Source organism: Carcharhinus amblyrhynchos, chromosome 18 (assembly GCF_965287045.1).
Source record: "Carcharhinus amblyrhynchos chromosome 18, sCarAmb.v2.hapA, whole genome shotgun sequence".
NCBI lineage: Eukaryota > Metazoa > Chordata > Chondrichthyes > Carcharhiniformes > Carcharhinidae > Carcharhinus > Carcharhinus amblyrhynchos.
The window spans coordinates 22,238,961-22,252,162 of record NC_137341.1 but is presented as its reverse complement, the minus strand read 5'-3'; the positions used below and the strand labels follow the sequence as shown (position 1 = coordinate 22,252,162).

Genomic DNA, 13,202 nt, shown 5'->3' with positions numbered 1-13,202 from the left:
ACACTGATCTCTCCCATGTTTCTCTTGAACTCAGCTGCTTCCCTCTCACTGCTGCTTCTAAATAAACCATTTCAATGTCCTGATACCTGCAATTTCTTCCTGTTATCCTTTAAACACTTTCAACTCTGTCTGTTCTCTTCTGACCTAAATCATAATAATCAAGGCAGAGAGTGAATGAGAGACATACACAGAAATGGACAGACATAATTGGTAAAGATACTGATGCAGTGCTAAATTTTCCAAGTATGTGTTTATGATTTCACTATTGCCAGCACAGATTAGGAAATAGCTGTTGGTGGGCAAGGTTCTTTACTGCTGTGGCCTACTTAGAAAACTGTTCTTTAAGATACATACTAAGATTATTATTCCTCTAGATTTTCCTGAAGCCTCCAGAAATTAAAAGTTAATATACCTGGGCACAGCTGTGAGAAGCCCAGAAGAAAAAGGGTGTTTTAAATTTTTTTACAACAATTTTGTTGTCAGTTATAACAATATTAGAGATGGGGAAAATGAATGGTGGTTGGAGATGAGAGGTCATGTGGTGAAATCTCCATATGTCCATTAAAATTGGTAACTGTAAATCATGCACTTATACACAGCACAGCCAAAGAGGCTGATCCAGGGATTCAAAATTTCAGTGAAGCCAGTTCTTTTCAGTGCACTGAGTGCTGGCTGGTGTTTTCCATTGTGCTGGAGTGTATTCAATGACAGCGATAAGAGTTGTTATTAGAACTGCAGATTATACTTCACAGTGAACCTATGGTAAACATTCTGCTGAATATCCCAAAATCACACTGATATGTCAGGCAGATTTCAACCCATTTGGTGATTCACAATTGTACTATCAGATTTTCTTCAGAACATTCAGGAACTGTCCACTTTTGGAAAATTGCAAACTATTTTAAACATACTTTGAAATTTTAGATTTGTAAGACAATCACACTGGTATGTAAAGGACTGAAATACAAAACCTTGTCCTCACAGAAAGTGTCTGCAATCACAAGTTACAGACTCAGGTTCCCACTGACATTGAAAGCTTCAATGTCTAAGCTGAGGGGATTCAAGGAAATCACAAGCCACCACAATAGGCTCTCAAATTCCATTAAATTACAAATACTAGAAAGCCAGATTTTCCTCATGTGCTCACTTTCACTCAGCATTTTAAAACTAATACTTAATTTTGTGTTTGACATGCATAGAGGATCACCCACATTTGGCAGCATGCGACAGTAGTACTATCAGGGTGTATGATTATTAGATATTATACAGTCTGTGTGGGATGTGCATTTACTGGAGTATCTGTACTGGAGTGTCTGTTAGGGAACCTACATGGGGTAGATGGTTATTGGGAATGGTAATGAGATAATATAACCTGACAGTCAAGGAGATGCTATTCCAATATTGTTTTCTACGTCTCTGCCCCTACAAATTAGGACTCAACTGTCTTCTCCTAGGACAGTGTCTGGAAAAGGGCAGCTAAATACAACTTACCGCCTTTGGTTTGAATGGAGGTTGAATCTCCATGCGTTCCAGTTTTTCCCAATCAATCCATCGGAAAAAGGCATGTTCCTTGATGTCTCGCTCACCCTCGGGCCCACACCCCAGACGTTTGGCCGGATGTTTTGTCAAAAGCTGTAACCAAAAAATATACAAAATAAATACAGATTAAGTTAGCCATCCCAATTATCTTAGCACATCCATCTAGAATAACTTGCACTAACAAACATGTCATCGAACTGTCTTGAATGACAGGGTTTCACCTCCATTATCCAATCTGACAACTATTTCAACTGCTCTTCATTTTCTCTATTTGGAAACAAAATGGTATCTGAATTTTTTTTTACTGGTTTTAAATAATGCCCTTGCTACACAGCCTGTCTTTGTCAGCTAACTTTTGGCTGAGGCATTAAAATGAAGCCCCATCTGCACTCTCAGGGGGATATAAAAGATCCCATGACATTATTTTGAAGAAAAAGAGGGGAACCTTCTCCCCGAGATCCTGATCAATATTTTGATTTGATTTAATTTATTATTGTCACATGTATTAATACAGTGAAAAATATTGTTTCTTGCCGTTCACAGAGAAGGAAATGAGAGATTGCAGAGTGTAGTGTTACAGTCATAGTCAGGGTGTAGAGAAAGATCAGCTTAATGCGAGGTAGGTCCATTCAAAAGTCTGACAGCAGCAGGGAAGAAGCTGTTCTTGAGTCAGCTGGTACGTGACCTCAGACTTTTGTATCTTTTTTCCAAAGGAGGAAGGTGGAAGAAATATGTCTGGCTTGTGTGGGGTCCTTAATTACGCTGGCTGCTTTGCTGAGGTAGCGGGAAGTGTAGACAGAGTCAACAAATGGCAGGCTGGTTTGTGTGATGGATTGGGCTACATTCACAACCTTTTGTAGTTCCTTGCGGTCTTGGGCAGAGCAGAAGCCATACCAAGCTGTGATACAACCAGAAAGAATGCTTTCTATGGTGCAACTGTAAAAGTTGGAGAGAGAGTTGTAGCTGACATGCCACGTTTCCTTAGTTTTCTGAGAAAGTAGAGGTGTTGGTGGGCTTTCTTAACTATAACATTGGCATGGAGAGGACCAGGACAGGTTGTTGGTGGGCTGGACACCTACAAACTTAAAGTCCATGACCCTTCCTACTTTGTCTCCGTTGATGTAGACAGGAGCATGTTCTCCTCTACACTTCCTGACGTCAATGATAATCCCCTTCATTTTGTTGACATTGAGGGAGAGATTATTGTTGCCGCACCAGTTCACCAGATTTTCTACTCATTCCTGTACTATGTCTCATCATTGTTTGAGATCCAATTCACCATGGTGGTGTCGTCAGCAAACTTGAAGATCGAATTGGAGGGGAATTTGGTCGTACAGTCATAGGTGTAAGGAGTCTCAACCAATAATACTAAAAAAAAACTAACTGGTCATTTGCTCTTTGTGGGGTCTCGCTGTGTGTAAATTGTTGCCACGTGTCCTACATTACATCTGTGACTATATTTAAAGTATAGTATCAGGAGAAAAAGGGGTCTTTTTCAGCATGGCAGCTGGTGACTAGTGGTGTGCCTCAGGGGTCACTGCTGGGACCACAACTTTTCACAATATATACTAATGATTTGGAGGAAGGAACTGAAGGCACTGTTGCCAAGCTTGCAGATGATACAAAGATATGTAGAGAGACTGGTAGTATTGAGGAAGCAGGGAGGCTGCAGGAGGACTTGGACAGGTTGGAAGAGTGGGCAAAGAAGTGGCAGATGGAATACGATGTGGAGAAGTGAGGGGGTTATGCACTTTGGAAGGAGGAATGGAGGCATGGACTATTTTCTAAATGGGAAAATACTTAGGAAATCAGAAATACAAAGGGACTTGGGAGTCATTGTTCAAGATTCTCCTAAGGATAACGTGCAGGTTCAGTCGGCAGTTAAGAAGGCAAATACAGTGTTAGCATTCACGTTGAGAGGGCTAGAATGCAAGAGCAAGGATGTACTTCTGAGGCTGTATAAGGCTCTGGTCGGATCCCATATGGAGTACTGTGAGCAGTTTTGGGCTCCACATCTAAGGAAGGACGTGCTGATCTTGGAAAGGGCCCAGAGGAGGTTCACAAGAATGATCCCTGGAATGAAGAGTTTGTCGCAAAATCATAGAAACCCTACAGTACAGAAAGGGCCATTTAGCCCATTGAGTCTGCACCGACCACCCAGGCTCTACCCCCATATCCACCCACTAATCCCTCTAACCTACGCATCTCAGGACACTAAGAGCATTTTTTTTTTAGTATGGCCAATCAACTTAACCCGCACATCTTTGGACTGTGGGAGGAAACCACAGCACCTGGAGGAAACCCACACAGACACGAGGAGAATGTGCAAACTCCATACAGTCACTGATCCAAGCCGGGAATTGAACCCAGCTCCCTGGAGCTGGGAGGCAGCAACACTAACCACTGTGCTACCGTGCTGCCTCGTCATATGAGGAATGGTTGAGGACTCTGGGTCTGTACTCGTGGGAGTTTAGAAGAATGAGGGGGGATCTTATTGAAACTTACAGGATACTGTGAGGCCTGGATAGAGTGGATGTGGAGAGGATGTTTCCATGCGTAGGAAAAACTAGAACCAAAGGGCACAACCTCAGGGAAAAGTGACGATCATTTAAAACAGAGATGAGGAGGAATTTCTTCAGCCAAAGAGTAGTGAATCTGTGGAACTCTTTGCCGCGAAAGACTGTGGACGCCAGATCATTGAATGTCTTTAATACAGAGATAGATAGGTTCTTGATTAATAAGGGGATCAGGGGTTATGGGGAAAAGGCAGGAAAATGGGGATGAGAAAAATATCAGCCATGATTGAATGGCAGAGCAGACTTGATGGGCCGAGTGGCCTAATTCTGCTCCTATGTCTTATGGTCATTGTAATTTTATGCTTTCATCTATATTGCTTAAACCCCCTATCTTGTGTCATCAGCAAATTTGGATACATGGCTCTCTACTTGCACCAACTAAGTCATTAATAAATACAGTGAATAACTGAGGCCTTAACACAAATCCTTGCAAGATACCACTAGTCACATCCTGCAATTACAATTAATGCTCATTATCCTTACTCTCCTGCTCAAGCATTTTTTAAAAGGTCAATAATTTATCTTCAACTCCATGAGCTTCAACCGTAGCCAACAATCTCTTAACAGGGGCTTTATCAAATGCCTTTGGGAAGCTCAATAACATAACACCCATAGACATTCCCCTATCTACCATTTTACCCACCACCTCAAAACTCAATCACCTACACTTGTGCATATACAAAACTGCTGGTTTTCTCTGATCAGCTGAATTTTTGAGGCGTTCAGTCACCTTATTCTTAATTATAGAAATCTAGCAATTTCCTGACAACAGATGTCAGGCTAGCTGGCCTGAAGAAAACAAGGATCCATAGGACAGGAGGAAAATCAGGTGGGCTAGACGAGATAGAAATAGAAAGCAATATACAAAGTGGTCCTTATTTTTCTGGTTTCTCTCTCACCTTTCTTAAATAGCAGTGACATGGGGCAATTTTCCAATCTATAAAACATTTCCTGGGTTGACAACACAGAGCACCTACAATGTTTGGACCTACTTCATTTAAAACCCCTGGAGGAAATCATCTGGTCCTGGGGATTTGCATCACTTTAGTACCATTATATTTTTCATTAGTTATCTTGCCTACATTAATATTGTTCAGTCTCTGTCCCAATAATAGTTTCCATGTGATGGCTGGCATGCAGATCACTTCCTCTCTTATAAATACTGATGCAAAGTAATTACTCAACATGTCTGCTATTTCCTTTCTCATTGATTATTAAGATTATCCTCCTACTCTACCGTTTTTCCTCTAGACCTTATAACATGCTACATTTAATTTGCTGTCCTAATAATCTTATAGCCATGTCTCTATTATGGCAATCATGTCATATCCTTCAAGTTGAAATGGCATTTATAATTCATTTAATTTGTCTCTTAAAAAAATTCTATAAAGAATACTTAATTGAGCCACAGACCCTAACCTGTCCTGCTCTAATGTTCTACTCAGGTGTTTTTTATTCTTCTCTCCTATAAACTATTTTACATATTTTAATCTTCCCTTGAATTGTAGCACCTAGAGCACAATCTTTGACTGTTACTTCACTCTCTTCATTTTGACTTGCTTTCAAACTATTCATATTACCATTTCCATCTCAGCCTTTCCTGCTGGCCCTCACAAACCTATTTTAAAGCCCTGTACCTGCCCTGTTTATCCTTTGAGGGGATTCTGGTCAAGGTATGGTTCAGGTGGATGCCATTGCAATGATAATGCTCCTTTCCTATCCCAAAGCTAGTGCCAGCGTCCCATGAAATGGAACCTTTGTTTCACTCCCCCTTCAGCCACGTTTACTTGATAGAGTCATAGAGGTTTACAGCATAAAAACAGGCCCTTTGGCCCAACTTGTCCATGCTGCCCTTTTTTTAAACCCCAAAGCTAATTTCAATTGGCTGCATTTGGCCCATATTCCTCTATACCCACCTTATCTATGTAACTATCTAAATGCTTTTTAATAGACAAAATTGTACCCACCTCTACTACTACCTCTGGCAGTTTGTTCCAGACACTCACCACTGTGTGTGAAAAAACTGCCCCTCTGGACACTTTTGTATCTCTCCCCTCTCACTTTAAACTTACGCCTTCTAGTTTTAGATTCCCCTACCTTTGGGAAAAGTTATTGACTATCTACCTTATCTGTGCCCCTCATTATTTTATAGACTTCTGTAAGGTCACCCCTCAGCCTTCAATGCTCCAGAGAAAAAAGTCCCAGTCTATCCAGCCTCTCCTCATAACTCAAACCATCTAGTCCCGATAGCATCCTAGTAGATCTTTTCTGCACTCTTTCTAGTTTAATAATATCCTTTCTATAATAGGGTGACCAGAACTGCACATAGTATTCCAAGTGTGGCCTTACCAATGCCTTGTACAACTTCAGCACGATGTCCCAACTCTTGCATTCAGTGTTCTGAGCGATGAAATCAAGTATGCCGAATGCCTTCTTCACCACTCTGTCCACCTGTGACTCCATTTTCAAGGAGCTATGAACATGTATCCCTAGATCTTTGTTCTGTAACTTTCCCCAGTACCCTACCATTAGCTGATTAAGTCCTGCCCTGGTTCAATCTACCAAAATGCATCAGCATGCATTCACTTATTTGTTAATATCAATTTGCATGTAGCTCAGGTAATTATCCAGTTCAGGTCCTTTTTAGCTTCTAGTTCCCACTATTCACCAAACAGGTTGTCTTGCCTATTTTTTCCTATGTTGTTGGTCCTAACATGGACCACAACAACTGGATCCTCCTCCCAATTTCCAATGTTCTTTTCATCTGCTACAAGATGTCCCTCAATCTGCACCAGGTAGCCATAAAGCATGTGAGACTCTCAATCCTGTTCTATTTGTTCTAAGTACTGACATCCACCCATTCTTCCCTTCTGCTCTGATGCATCATGTTCATAGATAGCTAGTAAATTGTGACTATTTACTAGGGTTACTTCCTGTGTTCCCTTGTTCTCCAATTTACCTGGGTTCCCTTGATTTATACACTGTTGGCCACACCAATCTTATTCTGAACTTGTGCCTCTCTGCAATGTGACAGCCCTAGCAAATTGTCCAAATACTGCTCCCCTTCTATGTGTTGGAGTGTCTCCAACTCAGTAATGCTGAGTTAGAATGATTAAAGACCAAATCATTTACTGCAGATATGTTCAGTCAGGATAGCCTCGCTGTCCACAAACTCCCACATATTGATATCTTGTTTTTAGTTTGTTATAATTTTTTTGCTATGATTAACTTGAACTAAGCAGTGGACAAAATCTTTACTGCCTCTAATTTCCATTGCAAGTATTGGAGATTAAAAATAACAGCATGTTTTCCCTCTGTATCAATATTGCAACAAATTCCAACTCTATATTATCAAAACAAAAGTGCTTTTTGTAAAATAATGATTTCTAATACACTGATTAAAAACCCAAATTGAACTTAAAAACAAAGATGACTTGAGCTTGCAACAAAGATGGTTACCTAATTTGCATCACTATATCTTCCACATTTCAATCCATTTAGTTTAAGTTTATTTATTAGTGTCACAAGTAGGCTTACATTAACACTGCAATGCAATTACTGTGAAAATCCTCTAGTCGCCACTCTCCGGTGCCTGTTCGGGTACACAGAAGAAGAATTTAGCATAGCTAATGCACCTGACTAGCACATCTTTCAGACTGTGGGAGGAAACCAGAGTACCTGGAGGAAATCTACGTAAACACAGGGAAAACGTGCAGACTCCGCACAAACCCTTGTCTGCAAAGACCAAAAGATCAACAACGAGCCAGGGAATATGAGTGAACCACATACCCTGTTCCTACTCATAAGGCAATCATCCATGCTATTCAATTGGTGAAGACAAACACTAATCATTTGGACGATGGAACCCTAACTGAGAAGATTTTTCAGACGTTAATTTATCAAGCTACAATGGGAGTGCCTTCAAACAATCACTTTAACAATGGTAACTTGGTGGAGAGGGATTTCCCAGACATGGACTGATTAAGTTACGGGAGGGAATATACTAGGCACAACCATGTTTAAATTGCTGGGTGATGGTCATGTGACAGACCCATCCTTTCCGTGTTTAGGCTTTTGCTTTCTCTGCAGTAAGAGGATAAACGTTTGAAATGCTGAGAGAGAAGATCTGAGTAGGATTGCTTCTTCCTCCTCTCTCCAACCCATCTTGTAAGCTTGCAAAATGTGTTTGCTGACTGCAGCCACTTACAGATGCCTCTACTGAAGTCAGAGGCTTCTGAAGGAAATCAACCCTGAACTACTGTCTCCAGAAGGACAGCTAAATCAGCCAGCTAATCTTTAAGTCACATCCATAAGGGAACCAACAGGACCACCAAAAGCACCCTCAAGCCAGCCAATTCACCAGGCGATGAATTGTATACCCTTTCTATTTCTCTTCGTTCTAATTCAATTAATATACCTTTCTCCGCTCTGTAATCTATGTGTGTGTGTACAAATGAGACACACTTGGAGTGTATTTTATTATTTTGTTTAGACTGGGTTAGATATGATAAAGCTAATTTCTTCCTTTGTTATAGAAAACCTAGCATTTGGTTATTTTCTGATCATAATATGTGAACACATTGATATAGCAGGTATATCTTTTTCACAAAAATCCTGATATAGTCCAATGAGGAATGGGAAACAAAGGGAGCCATTTGACCCCTCCTCACCTGATCGTAACAACATGATAGTAGATAGTGATTATTTATCTAAACCTTTATGAATCACATCTAAATTACAGCTGCTAACTCAGCTTCCTGCTTATAGTAATTGGCACCCATATCTTACAGTTGATTGTCGGTTAACTGCCACTGACTGGCAATTTCTATAAACTAGGTAGCTTGAGGCTTGCAATTTCTATTACAGTTTATAAATCTCTAAGTCAAATTCTAAATATTAAATTTCAGTTGGAGAGAATTCTCACTTTCACTAAATTCCCGACTTTAACAGTGCTCATATCATGACCACAATGCTACCACTTTCAAGAGGTACAATATAAATGCATCTCTTATTCTTTCTTGACGTAATGTTCCTGATCATCTTATCTGTCTCATCTCATATCTAATGCACTTCTATAATGAGCCTTTTTCATCCTTTCCTTTAATATTTAAATAGTCCCAAATTTCTCCAGTCTTTCCTTCCAATTCAGTTCTTTAATAACATAGAGGTCAGCCTATTGACCATCTCCAAGGTTTGAATATTTCCTTTAGGTCGCTGGTCTGCTGCATTTTGTTTTGCTTTGTGAGCTCTAGCAAAACACCTGGATCTGGTCCTCAACTGTGACTTCCAAATTCCTGGACATCTCTGGGCATGAAGATCACAAGCGAGATTCTCTGGCTTCTCCTCTGTTTTATCTGAGGTAGTGAACATTCGCCAGTAACAGATTCTCTGGTCCCTTTGGTGTGGGTTTCACAGTGACGTGGGGTATCTTTAATGGGAAATCCCACTGATAGCAGTAAGATCAGCTGCTGTCAAAGGGAATTCCCATTAAAGGCACCCCACATCACTGTGAAACCCACATCAGAGGGTGCACTACCTGCAGGACCAGAGAATGCTGCCAACCTGAATGGCTGGAGACCTCCTGCCTGCATTTCTGTGTTGTGCTACATTGGCTACACCATTACACTTAACTTCCATCTCTGATCTGCTGCTCAATTGTCCTACTTTTACCATGACTTTGATCAGTTTACAGCCCTTTCACCAACATCTCTGCCCAATACTTCCATGATTGAAAGAGTTTAATCTCCTATTGAGTTTACGATAGGTCTTTGGCTATACTGGTTTTTCAGGTTCAGTTTCAGTCACTTAGCCAGAAAATTACTCACCTAAACAGCAGAACTTTTGCAGCTTCAGAATTTTATGGTGACCTTTAACTTCACCATCATCTTTCTGCCCTACAACCAATTGCTCTTGGATGTTAATTTCCAAGGAAATACCTCGAACATCTTCGGATTCTCTACTTTCAAATAGCTTCATCTAGACTTCGCTCACAACTCATGTCTCTGAACTTTGATATCAATTCATCAACAGTCCATGCTGACCCCATCCTACCTAATTTAAAGTTTTCCTACCATGGGACCTCTTGACTTTTATCAGATTTTTGTTACATAGGCAGCAAACTTGAGTTGGGAAATCCCTGACTCGGCAGACTCAACTCAGTTTAAAAGGCCCACATTTCATGAGTTTTCCTCCAGGAAAATGGGTGTAACATAGGGCCGGGCCCTCCAATCTCAGATCATGGCCACAGGGAAGCAAAGTGCCCAAGCTTACTCTGGTTCTTTTTTCCAGTTATAACAAAAGCAGTTAGGTTCCTCAGCTCTCATACCCCCATCCACTCCCCATGGCCCCTCAAATCCTCCATGCTAACTCATTCCCTGCTAGCCATTCCCCAACGCCCCTCATTCGCTATGCCAACTCGTGCATCCCAGTTACTCTCCATGGCTGCACATGTTCTGTCAAGTCAGTGCACCTTCCATGCTCACTTAACAAAGAATTATGTGCATAATCATGAAACCATTTAATAACAATGGCAAGTGTGCAACTGCTAAGAAAAGTAATCTAAACTGTCAGAAATGTTTTGGCCAGACATCTGACTTTCCACCTGTCCTCAGTATGCAAGTTTGCCTGAGAACCCAGACCAATAAAAGCATGAGCTCATCAGGGATTTTGTTTTGACCAATGAAGTTAACTTTGCTTGATTGACATTTTAAGTAGTTAAGAAGTTTTGAGATCTCTTTTGTCTATATCTCAATGTTTATTTTGACAAAATTAAGTTATGAAGCATTTAAAACCTCTTCACAACACTTTAACGGTCTACCTAATTGACACATTCATAGGATTGTAGAAACAATATTGGTGAATGGGTTTTTTTTAAATGCATGTGACCCACTTCCTTCTCCCTTGGCGACTAAATTGCTGATCATCCAATTTCCCTTTTTGATTCCATATCAGCTGATATCGTCAATGGTTCTTCCTTTGCTGGTACTGTTCCTCTCTCCATTAAATCTGCCATCACCCCCTGCTCAAAAACCAAACTTCGCTCCCACAGTCCTTGCAACTGCTGCCCCAATTCCAAACTCCCTTTTCTTCTCCAAAAACCCTAGAACACATAGTCACCTTCCTAATCTATGCCCATATTTCCCAGAATTCCATTCTTGAGTCCTTTCCTACATCTCATCTGCAAACTACCTCTCAGCAACATCACCTGAAAGCCAAGTTTTCAGATGTACGCTGAAGACAGCCAGACCTATTCAGACACCACCTTACTTCACAAGCATCTCCTGTCATTCTACTACTGTTGCAAGGTCATCAGACTACTTACCTGACATCTAGTAGAAGGTGAGCAGAAACCTCTTGCAATTAAACATTGGGAAATCTGAAGCCAAAATCAGTCCTCACCACAAACAACTGTCTGAGGTTGAACCACTGTTTGCAACCTAGATGTCATGTTTGATTCTGGGATGATTTTCTAACCACATATCCGTGCCATCACTATGACTACACATTTCCATCTCTGCAATTTCGCCCTACTCCATTCCACCCTCAGCTCATCTGTCGCCAAAATCCTCATGCATGCTTTTGCTCCCTAGATTTCACTGTTCCAATACACATCTGATTGGCCTCCCATATTATATACTCTCTGAATATAAGACCATCCAAAACTTTCCTCATCCCAAATCCTGTTCACCCATCACTCTGTATCAGCAATATCAGCTGTCATGGAATCAAAAAGAGAAATTGGATGATCAGCAATTTAGTAGTCAAGGGAGAAGGAAGTGGGTCACATGCATTAAAAAACACACATTCACAAATATTGTAAAGAAACTGCTGTTTCTACAATCCTATAAAATGTGTCAATTAGGTAGACCATTGAAGTGTTGAGAGCAGAGGTTTTAAACACTTCATAACTTAATTTTGTCAAAATAAACATTGGGATATAGACAAAAGAGATCACAAAACTTCTTATAACTACTTAAAATGTCAGTCGAGCAAAGTTAACCTCACTTGTCAAAACAGAATCTCTGATGAGCTCATGCTTTTATTGGTCTGGGTTCTCAGGCAAACGTGTACTGAGGACAGGTGGAAAGTCAGATGTCTGGTCAAAACATTTCTGAAAGGTTAGGTTATGTTTCTTAACAGTTGCACACTGCCATTGTTATTAAATGGTTTGATGATTATGCACATAATAATTTTTTGGTAAATGAGCATGGAAGGAGCACTGACCAACACTGGCTTCCAGTCAAGCAAGATCTTGTTTCTGTCATGGAATCAAAAAGAGAAATTGGATGATCAACAATTTAGTAGTCAAGGGAGAAGGAAGTGGGTCACATGCATTAAAAAAAAACCCATTCACAAATATTGTTTCTACAATCCTTTGAATGTGTCAATTAGGTAGACCATTGAAGTGTTGAGAACAGAGGTTTTAAATGCTTCATAACTTAATTTTGTCAAAATAAACAATGAGATATAGACAAAAGAGATCACAAAACTTCTTAACTACTTAAAATGTCAATCAAGCAAAGTTAACTTCACTGGTCAAAACAAAATCCCTAATGAGCTCATGCTTTTATTGGTCTGGGTTCTCAGGCACACATGCGTACTGAGGACAGGTGGAAAGTCAGATGTCTGGTCAAAACATTTCTGAAAGGTTACGTTATTTTTCTTAACAGTTGCACACTTGCCATTGTTATTAAATGGTTTGATGATTATGCACATAATAATTTTTTGTTAAATGAGCATGGAAGGAGTGCTGACTAACTCTGGCTTCCAGTCAAGCAAGATCTTGTTTCTAAAATGCTCATTCTTGTATTGTTTTATCCATTGCTATCCTGTGGTAATCTGATATATTAAGTGCAGAATTTACTATTCCAACCAGAAGCCTTTTCACTTTTAACTATTCCACATTAAACTCATTCCATCCTTTAAGTGTACAGAACCTTTCACATGTATGTTGGCAGGTAGCATTTGATACAATTTTTATCAAACATTTTTGCTGGTTTGTGGTTTTGTACAAATTAACAAATCAACCGTGGATCTTTCTGTTTGCACTGAGTTTGGATCTAAGACATTAAAAAGGGCCAGGAAAGT

General features: G+C 40.2%; 1 protein-coding gene across 2 annotated transcripts in view; it reads right to left on the bottom strand.

The window, feature by feature from the left end:
• The window catches only part of LOC145354908 (protein kinase C beta type), a 275,938-nt gene that overhangs the window by 15,799 nt on the left and 246,937 nt on the right, over positions 1 to 13,202 (bottom strand). For both annotated transcript variants that reach the window (XM_080206533.1, XM_080206532.1), the window contains exon 16: positions 1,492 to 1,632. In XM_080206533.1, coding sequence (XP_080062659.1) covers positions 1,492 to 1,632 — 141 coding nt within the window. The remainder of the gene's footprint in view (positions 1 to 1,491; positions 1,633 to 13,202) is intronic.